General features: G+C 37.4%; 2 protein-coding genes across 2 annotated transcripts in view; one reads left to right on the forward strand and one right to left on the reverse strand.

Annotated features, from left to right (window-relative positions):
- The window catches only part of LOC117627196 (SNF1-related protein kinase regulatory subunit gamma-1), a 7,580-nt gene extending 4,922 nt beyond the window's left edge, over positions 1–2,658 (reverse strand). The window contains exons 1-4 of the mRNA XM_034359143.1: positions 2,382–2,658; positions 1,776–1,948; positions 1,461–1,643; positions 1,093–1,368 (exon numbers count right to left, since the gene is read on the reverse strand). Coding sequence (XP_034215034.1) covers positions 1,093–1,368; positions 1,461–1,643; positions 1,776–1,948; positions 2,382–2,568 — 819 coding nt within the window. The 5' untranslated portion in view covers positions 2,569–2,658. The remainder of the gene's footprint in view (positions 1–1,092; positions 1,369–1,460; positions 1,644–1,775; positions 1,949–2,381) is intronic.
- Positions 2,659–7,065: 4,407 nt separating this feature from the next.
- Positions 7,066–10,170, forward strand: LOC117627091. The gene is made up of 6 exons (XM_034359001.1): positions 7,066–7,294; positions 8,263–8,308; positions 8,434–8,560; positions 8,848–8,918; positions 9,613–9,719; positions 9,920–10,170. Exons 1-6 carry the CDS (start codon positions 7,175–7,177, stop codon positions 9,953–9,955), a joined length of 507 nt encoding a protein of 168 aa, XP_034214892.1. The 5' UTR covers positions 7,066–7,174; the 3' UTR covers positions 9,956–10,170.
- Positions 10,171–10,820: the final 650 nt, after the last annotated feature.

Here is a 10,820-nt window from a genome sequence, read left to right on the forward strand (position 1 = left end):
GAAGGGCAAGATTAGTCTGTGTCAAAAGCAGTATTTGAAGAAGGTACTACAGAGTTTCGGGATGAATGAAAATTCAAAACCGGTTAGTACACCTCTTGCCCCTCATTTCAAACTTAGTGCTTCTATGTCTCCTAAACCTGGTGAAGAGAGTCATTACATGGCTCAAATTCCATATGCAAGTGCTGTTGGTAGTTTGATGTATGCTATGGTGTGTACAAAGCCTGACAATCCGGCGGATATGTTGACAAAGCCAGTTTCGTTGATCAAGTTTAAGCATTGCTTAGACTTAATTGGCATTTGTAAAGTTTGTTGATTGCCCCATGGGGGATTGGGAGACGACCATTGAGAGTGTTGCTTCGAGGTTTTGAGCCAAGGTGGAGATTGTTGAAAATTGGCTCAAATGTAGAAGAATTTTGGAGTTGCCCATGTGTGTCAATGTTAGTTGCCCATGTGAATCAATGTTGGCTTGCTATCTTTGTCAAAATGGGTGGATTGTTTGGTAGCCATCCATGGTTGGTAGCCAACATATGAATAGTTTGAGTTTGCATTCACACTCTTGCATCTTTGGCTATAAATTGGAAGCAAATGGTTTCATTTGAAGCATCCAACCAAGGATCTAACCAAGTGTGGAGTAGAAGAGAAAAATAGCAAGAAAGGCATTTTGCCAAAGAGAGAAACAAATTCTCTCTAGTTGTTCTTTGCTTTGTATCATTGTTTTCTCTTCCTTTGTGAGTGTGAGAGGTTGGGTGTATTTGGGTCTTTGGGAAATTGAGTGGTAAACACTATTGTATATCTCCATTGATTATAGTGGAATACTCTATCGTCTCCAAACTGGATGTAGGCAATTGCCGAACCAGTATAAATCTTGGTGTTGTTCTTGTTGATTATTTTGTTCAATTTTTCTCCTGCCTGTTGTTATTTATTTTTCACTCCCAGTTGGTTGACGCTTCCGCACAACAGAAGCAACTGTCTAATACGACAACTTCAACTTCTCGAGGGTTATTCTTCTCTTGTGCACCCAACCTTACTAAATTCTCTGACTATTAAAATTATCTAGGAAGACCAAATGCTGCAAGCGTAAAAAGTATGCACCTTGACAATGTGATCGGCACTCATCATGGGAAGACCAAGTTCGGATAGTTTCTTGGTTCCCCAGCTCTCAAACCACTGAAGTCCGGCACATTCAGCCAACATGTGAATCACCGCAGATTGTGTGATGACATTATCAATCTTTCCATCACCCAAATCAACAACAGGAACGCTCTTCATCTTGTACTTGGAAAGTAGCAAAAGCATGGTGAGAAAGGAATTGGATGTTTGCAAAGCAAGAAATGGAGCCCAGCGGAAGGACCCAGATATATCTCGAACCTGTATGCTCAAACGTTAATACATATCATGGGAATTGGGAATGAAAGTAAGGCTTATGCTACTGAGGCTCATGTTTATGCCAATAGTATGACCTGTGTGTTCTTGTAAAACTCAGAAGAGGTCAAAGCCTCAAAGAAACTTCCTGCAGTTGTTGCAGCAAAATCAGAGCCCAATTCCAATCCTGCAATATCAAGACCTTTCAGTCCATTAGCTGCTGCGGCAATCGCGGTTGCACTCGACGGGCTGGTTGGCGTCCTCGGAGATGGAGGTTCTGACTGTCAAGATTAACATAAACATCATGTTTTCAACTTGTCAAATATGACTTTGTGGGCACATGAGAAAAGAAAATGCATTTATAGTAACATGAGCAAATGTTTCAATGCAGGAGCTTCGAACCACAAGCTAACCTGATGCAGAATCCACACAACAATCCCGGCAAACTCAACGATACCGATGTATCTGTCGATCCAGCTAGCATCCTCAGGCGCATCGACATCCACCACTGGTGCACTAAGAATTTTGTGTTGGGACAGGATTTTAACAGCTTCAGCTAAACTGGTGTCTGACTTTATCTCAATCACTGAATACAACAAACGTTTAAAATGTTAATAATCCAATAAACATTAGACACACACATCAATCATAGTTGTTATGAGGCAAACAAAAAGGTTTTTAATTTCCAATCCTGAATATAATAATTCAAATTTTCCAGAACCTTCATCAAATTCCAACAGAAAATGATTTGTCTTACTTTTCTTTGTTAATTATTTGTTTTCTTCTTCTAATAACATTCATAATCATCAAATTCTTATTGACTAATCATTTGTTCATCACCATATAACAAAAAACTTAACATGATCCACTTTATATAAATGTTATCTGCCAAGAAAACGTTACCCAACAAGCATACGCATAAATCAACCAAACCCCAATGTGAAAATCTATGTATGTATGCATGTATGTATTGTAATTTTGTATATGTATGTATGTATGTATGTATGTAAAGATGGTACCTTGATTAGAAGGAGCAGGAGGGAAGGCAGAGACAGGGACGCTCTCAAAGCAAGCATTGAGCTTTTCAGTTGGACTTAGCTGTGGCTCTTGCACGTCCCACAAATCCTCTACTTGCATCCCAAGCTTTGCCTCTGGGCTCCGAGGGCTCTCACTCTCCCCCATCGTCGTCGTCGCCGGCACACCCATTTTTTTTTCTCAACGCACACAAATTACAATTTTCTCTCTCTTTCTCTCTCTCTCTCTCTAGAACTCTCTTTCCCCGTTACTCAGAATCAGACACACACTGACAATATTTAACTACGAAAACTGAAAGCCACGCCAAATACGTCCAAACTAACCAAATATCATACCCATCACTCTCCTCATCTCGCAAAATAAATCAGGAGCGTCGGAATTAAATACTTTTAGTGAGAGGGAGTGTTTTGGGACACGTTGAGGGCTGTGATGAAGAGAGTGCATATTTCGTGATTGACACGGGCTTCAATAAACGAGGTGCTGGCTTTGGTAATGTATATCCCATTCGCTTGATTGTTTTAGGGAAAGTTCTTATCCGGTTTTCAATGCTGGCCACACTGGTGGGCGACTCTATCTTGCGCCGTAGCGCACTTTGCGCACCTGGGTTTGAGGATTAACTGGTGACGTGGACGTTATGCTGGACACGTGGTTGCTGTTTACATGAGTGTAGCTTTGTTGTTGACCGTTGTCGGTTACTAGTTGATGAGTCGGCGAGCGTTGACCTACTTTATGCCAGGGCCAACGTCGACCTTACCATATTGGGCTTTCTACGGTTTTCGGGTAAATTTTGGATAGGTCTAAACCGCTAGTCAGCCTTTGAGCTGGCCCAACTTGACTCGTTGATGACCCGGGCCTTCGTTCCGGGTTATCACAGCCCTAGCCTTTTTTTTTTTTTTTTGGAACAGCCCTAGCCATTGTGCGGTTCAATTTTTAGAGCACCTCCAGCGGTGCAGCCCAGCCCGAGGCGAGGGCGGGCCAAAAAAAATTTCGCGCTCCAGCGTTGCGCCCAGGCCCGGGGGTGCTGTGGGACCCACCAACTCGGGCCAGCCCGAAGGCCAAACCAGCCCCAGGTCCAAAACGAGTTTGTTGACGTCAGCGCTGGCGTCACGCTGACGTCAGCCCTGGCTAGTTTAAATTTTTTTACCGTTGGCGCGTGCATTGCACGCGCCAACGGTAAAAAAATTTAAACTGGCGCGCGCTGACGTCAGCGCGACGCCAGCGCCAACGGTTGGCTGCCACGTGTCGCGCTCGCTGCCTTCCGATCTGCTTCTCCTCTCTAATCCAACGGCTGAGGCTTTTTTGGGTGAAAAAAAATATGAAAAAAATTCTAAAAAATTCTAAAAAATTCTGATATTTTTTTTCTATAAATACCTATCAATACCCTTCACTTTCAACACCAATACTCTTACATTTCATTATACTTCTACTATAATTCACTCTTTTTACACAACATTTTCCTCTTTTTCATCTATCATTTTGATTTCATATTTTTATGGCTTCTTCTATCGAAATCGGAGGGGCTTGGAGCACCATGGAAGATGTTTCCTTGTGTGAGGTTTGGCTCCAAATTTGTCATTGTCCCGTGTCCGACAATGAGATGAAATTTTTTCATATGTGGAAAAAAATTCATGCCGAGTTTTGTGAAAAAATTCCGGGGACTACTCGTACGGAGATGGCATTATCCAGTAGGTGGAAAGTTCTCAATAAAGAGTTGGGAAAATGGAGAAATGCCCTAGCAAAAGCGATGGACAACTATAGAAGTGGGCAAAATCGTACTAACGAGGTAAGTATTTTATAATTTTTGTTTTATTAAGTTTAATCTCCTAATATATATATTTTGTTAATATTGCTTGCATTTTCAATATTTTGTGTATATTGCTTGCATTTTAAATATGTTGTTAATATTTTTTGCATTTTCAATATTTTGTTAATATTGCTTGCATTTTCAATATTTTGTTCATTTTTTTGCATTTTCAATATTTTGTTAATATTGCTTGCATTTTCAATATTTTGTTCATATTGCTTGCATTTTCAATATGTTGTTAATATTTCTTGCATTTTCAATATTTTGTTAATATTGCTTGTATTTTTAATATGTTGTTAATATTTCTTGCATATCAATATATTTTAAATATTTATTGCATTTCCATTTTTTTGTTCAATAGATGATTCAAGCACAAATGTGGTTCGGTGCAACTGGGGGTGGCAAAAAAAGTTTCACCCATCATGAATGTTGGGAGGTGGTGAAATTTTGCAAACGCTTCGTAATTATTCCAACGGGTCCGGAGGTTGTGTTAAACTAGACGCCACTCCGTGATTCAATGACATCGGATTCACCTCTTGATTCTCCTATGAGTCAAGACTCACCCATCGAAAAGGAGCCGAGGCCCATTGGCCGAAAGGCAGCGAAGGCAAAGAAGAAGGGTAATTCAAGCAATCAAAATTCACAATTTTTGGAGGAAATTGCAAGGCAAAACGGCATAAGAATATAAATGGAGCAAAAACGCCAAGAGCACGAGTTGGCCCTTGATGCTGAGTTTGCACGTGAAAGGGAGTATTTGCGCAAAAAAGATATGGACAAGACAGATCGGGAAACCATGGCGATGGATACAAGTCATATGTCCCCTGAAACAAAAAAATTTTGGAAGCTAGAACGAAGGGATGTTATGAGAAGAAGACTTTTCCGGGATGATGGGCCTAGCAACACGGATTGGTTAAATGATGGAAACCATTAAATTAGTTAGCATATCTTTTATGTATTTGTATTTTAGTTGTTTTCTATTAAAGTTGTTATAATTCATGTATTTTATTTGGCAAGATAGACATGCCACGTGGCTTGATTTTATTGGATGAAAATCTTATCTGAAATTTGAAATTCATCCGAAATTTGAACCCAAATTTATCTTAAATTTGAATTTTGAAATTCATTCGAAATTTGAACCCAAAAATTTATCTGAAATTTGAACTTTGAAATTAATCCGAAATTTGAATCCAAATATCTTATCCGAAAATTTTATCTGATTATGAATAGTCTTGACACGTAGGAATCCGAAAATCTTATCTGAAAATATTACCCAAATTAATTATTTTCATTAAAAAATAGGAGGAAAAAACAAAAAAATGAATAGTAATTGCCATGGCTAAGGGCAACGGGGGGAGACACAATTTACTATTTGCAAGGGCAAGCACTATTCACGTGAATAGTGCTTGCCCTAGCTCCACCCTTGCCATGGCTAAGGGCAAATGGGTGGAGTTGCTCTTATAGAACACGGGATTCATTCCAACCCAGCACAAGTCGGAATACAATGATAAACCACAACACACTGAATAATAAAATGGTACAAAACAGCCCTCAACATTGTAATTTGATTTTTTTTTACTATCACAATTCAATTTTTGTTTTTAAAAAAGAACATTACAATTTGATCCATTTTCACAATTCCAATTTCTTAAAATATATACATGTGACTGAATTATTGATCATATTTACTATTTTCCGAGTTAAAAATTTAGGCCATGTTTAGTATCCTATTTAAAAAAGTAAATTCAAAAACTATGGTTCTTTTTAAAAACATAAGTTTTCAAATAATGATTTTAAGATCTAAAATTTTGTTTGGTATTGAACTCCAAACAATTTTTAAGATCTAAAAAAATTAAAATTAAAATTAGAAACCCTAGCTTTCCAAATTGAAATTCATAAATTGAAATTAACAAAATAAAAGGAGAGAGAGAGAGAGAGAGAGAGAGAGAGAGAGAGAGATGGTAGAGGGAGGAGAGAGAGAGAGATGGTAGAGGAAGGAGAGAGAGGGAGAAACTAGGGGTGGGCACTCAAACAGGCGAACTAGAAATCCTAGCCAAACCGCATCGAACCAAACCCGAAAAAAACTAAGTTGACGAAAAAGTCAACAATCGGTCAAAAAACAAACCGGACCGGTTTGGACTTATTTTGGATCCGGTTCCATGTCTTCAAAAATTGGACCAGCCGAACCGAACCAGTCAAGTTAAAAAATATATATTTTTAATGTATATTTATATTTAATGCTATATTTTTAATTTCACAAAAAAAAACTAATATTTATCCAAGTTCAATTTCAAAATATCTCTCTTTTCTAACTTTAATATTTATTTTTATATGAAATTGAATAATTTGTTAATTTTCAAGTGAAAAAATAATTTTTCAATTGAGAATTGTATTAAAAAATAATTTTTATAATTCGGTTCAAAATCGAACTGGAACCAAAATCGGTTCAACTCGAACCGAATAGTTTTTGAATTTTTTATTAAAATCGAACCGAACCAAAATGGATGAATAGTACCAAAAAGATTTTAATTTGAAGCAAAAACTAATTCAACCCGAACCGTGTCCATCCCTAGGATAAATGGGAGAAAGAGAGACGAGAAGGAAACAAAAAAAACTATAAAATTTCACTTTTTTTGTTTTTAATAATGACAGTAACTTTGAGTTTTTAAAAATGGGCATACTAAATAGCTTTTTGTGACTTTAGACTTAAAATCTGTTATTAAATTTATAAAATTAAATCCAAGGTTATCAAAAGAGCCTTAAATTCCCTTATGAGTTATTCCTCCCAAAATGTACCGCCAAATTACTACAAGGGCGGGCCCCACTACCGAATATAGCGAAACTGAGTACGATCACGAATCCAAGTCTAAAGCGCACACACGCGGCCAAGACTCTCACAGACTCACAAACCAGTTTGATTTGACTCCCTCCCTCGCTTTACCTTTGTGAATAGTTACCGAGGCTTCTTCACCCGCCATGGAGGGCTCCTCTTCTCAGCCCTCTGATTCAAATCAGACGGCTTCTGGCGCTTTTAAGTTCCTCCAGAACCTTCCCTCTCGCGGCCTCCTCTCCTCCACCTTCCTCTCATCAAATCCGGTGACCCTCTCGTTTCCTTTCCTTTTTTTTTTCTCGCTTTTTTTTGTTGGGTTGCCGATATATTGTGAGAAGTGTTGAATTCATCGGCTTGTGATTTACAGATAGGGTTTGGTGGCAGTTAACATGGTTTTGATGTAAACGAGACTGAAAATGAGCATTTGGGTTATAGTTTTGTTAGGGTTTTACACTTGTTTGGAAGTGAATTCAAAAGTATAGACTTCAATTTTGATTTTCTTTTTTTATCGATTTTTAATGGTTGGTTTGGGTTTAGATGAAATTTATAATTTGTATTTGCATGTTTATGTAGTCGATTGTGAGTAAACTTGGTGTAATTTTATAATTCAGGAACAAAAATAATGGCTTGTACTTGAATTAGTCATTGGGTTTTAAATTTTACATGGGGAAGTAGATTTAAGTAGACCCTATTGATTGTATATGTGGAAAAATTATATTTTGATTTGGGAAATGTACCAATTCGCCTGTTGTATACATGGTACAACTGTTGATTCAGATTGCATCAATGCACATTGTATGTGGTTGTTTGAAAATGGATCATGTATATATCAGTATGCATGTGACTGCTTCATTTTTTTTCAATTACATCAAAGTCTGTTTCTTTTCCGTAGAATGGAGAGCATTATAGGTAGGCTGGGTTGGTTAGCTACCACCAATAACAATAACTTACCAATGCCGGAAGTGGTATTAAAAATTTGAAAGTTATAGGTGGTTGTTATAATTTTCTGTATCTAGCTTTGCTCTCTAATATGAGAAGTCAGTTCGATCAAGCCTGTGTTTCAAGAAACAAATCCTCTCTGATGCATTTCTTATTGTGTTTCACTCATTTGGATACTGACAAGTCACAAGTGCTTTTAGAAATTAATGAATGATTTGAACATATATGTGGACAAATGATCTTCTTGTCTGCTTCATTTCTGTTCTTTTGCTTACATTATGAAAAACTTTTGCAGGGTGGGATGCGCGTGTATGTTTGTGTCCGTGACACATCACCCCCAGGTTTACATGTGCTTTTAAGTTTTTGAAATTTCATTTATTTTGCTCCAAAACAATAAATGCGAGACTAGCACTCTATATTCAGTTTATTCCACTTCTGACCTGACAACTTGCTCTTGTTTGTCCAGAGGATCAACATATACAGACAAACCAACAAAACATATTGATTAGATCACTTACGCTTAAGAAACAGAAGGGAGAATCCAGTTCAAAGGATGTGAAGGGTGCAGGTGCAGCTGAAGGTTCTAGGAAGAGGTATGACTACCTTTTCCTTTTGGGATGAATGATGTATGGATTTTCTTGACAAGATCAACTTCTGTGTTTGTGTTCCAATGACCAAATTATTGAGAGGGTTTAGTTGTAGGCTTCAGGTCACAGACTGTTGTTACTAGCAAATGACAATGTCTGTTACCAACTTACCATTCCTTGGTTTATAGTTTTTTATTACTCATACGTGTATTTATCATTGTATTCAGTCTTAACTGGACCTGGTAAAGAAGATTGTGTGCAGTCTCATTTACCTTCTATCTTTTATCATTTAGGGTTGCTGAAAGAGTTTTGGATAGCAAAACTTCAGCTAAGAGAGCCGCTAGTCAAAGTAGTTCTCGACAAGGTAAGTTTCTGTCGTTTTTATATTGCATTGGCTTTTGCACAAACGTCACTCATTTGTAAGTGTATTGGTGTGATGGTCCCTTGAAGTCTATATTTAATGCTTTAATGTTTCTATTTGCCAGTGACCAAATAAAAAACTTTAATGTGTCTTGTTCATAATTTTATTATCTTGTAAAGCCCTCACCTTGAAATTTTATCGAGTTTATAGCTTGTGAACGGTGGGAATTTATCATATGGGAATTTATGGCCAATTGCATGGTTGTACGGTTTCATCGTGGTTTGAGATGATGACTAATCGAACTGATTGTTGTGGAGCAGGGATTTTTATTTTAATGCAATTCTTGTACAGTTTTGACTCCAAAGGTTCTGCTGTCTTATTACTTGTGTGTACAATGTGAAATCATAGTACTGATTGAATTTTCGTTGCTTGTGTTGACATGTCTGATTTAGTTATCACATTCTATAGATGGATTTGTATCTGTAATTTCTATGTAAAGTGGATCGAGCTGTTCATTCTTGATTGGAGGACCCTATGATTCTTGAGCTGTTCATTGTTCATTGGAGGACCCTATGATTCTTAAATTCAAGCGCTTTTTTCTTATTATCTGTTGGACATGCTTAATTCTTTTGAATTTCCCACAAAATGAATGATATTTATTAATCTTATTTGAGTTTGTAATTGCTGTAACATGCAGAGGGATCAAGCAGCAATCAAGCATCTAGTAGGGACTTCCAGGGGTTAACTGTAGAGAGGCTCCGTGCCCTTCTGAAGGCTAAAGGTCTTTCTTTAAAGGGAAAGAAGGCAAGTATCAAGACAATCTAATCTCAGCTCTTAAGTATATACTTAAAGGACCTATTTATATATTAACCAAATTGGGTTGCTTATGGTGTGTGGACCATTGGCAATTCAGATACGATAGCTTTATTATTATTGTTTTAGTTGTTATTAGCAGAGACAAAACCTTCATCTGACTTTATTCATCCATGAAATAATGCTTGCAGGATGAGTTGATTGCACGACTGAAAAGCTCTAGTTGATCGTAGTTCAGACGGTGGGGTATCAATTTCTGTTTTCTGTATGTGTACTCTTCTAGGGGAAGGAAAGTGGTTTGCTTTTTTTTATATAATTTATATTTGTAACTTAGGAATGATGTAAGCTGGAATTATCGATCATTTAAAATGACAATGACAAGCTTAGAGACTGAGAAATGCATTTTGTATCATCATGTTCTATAAATTTTTTGGTCAAGACATCGTGTTCTGTAAATTACATTTGGCTTCTTTTATAGCATAACTTCCCAATATAGTGAACTGCATACATGTTCTTATTGATTAGAAGTTATAACAGGAACTGTTGTGAGGAATTCATCTCTTCAATCAGTGGCGAAGGCTAGAGATGCTTTGCTTCCTTCAGGAGCTGCATGGGAATTGGGAGAGTTTTTAGCAACAAATCTGGCTATGGTGTCAAGCTGCTGCTAATGAAAATGTTGAAACATTTTGCCAAAATCTTGAGAAAGGACAAAGGGGTGTGCTCGGCAGTTTAGAGGGTGTAAATAAGAGCACTAAAAAAGAAATAAGAGAGAGCAGAGAGGACAAATTTGGTGAGATATGCAATCTAGCCCTATGGGCCCAGAGCCCATAACCCAAACTAGTTGACAAGATGCAATTGGCCCCAGAACGGAGTAGTTGCAAACGAACTGTATTATCACAATAAGATATGCAAGGGGTCCAGAAATCATCTCTTTATGAACATGGGACTTAAATATGCATAAAACTATAACATTAAAGAATACATAAAACTATGCTTCAAAGTTATACTACTCCCAACTTGTCGTCACTTACCACGACGGATTCAATTCAAACTTTCCTCAAACTTAAAAAATAAAAAGAAAGGGGACGGGGA

The sequence above is a fragment of the Prunus dulcis genome, chromosome 5, assembly GCF_902201215.1.
Source record: "Prunus dulcis chromosome 5, ALMONDv2, whole genome shotgun sequence".
Lineage (NCBI taxonomy): Eukaryota > Viridiplantae > Streptophyta > Magnoliopsida > Rosales > Rosaceae > Prunus > Prunus dulcis.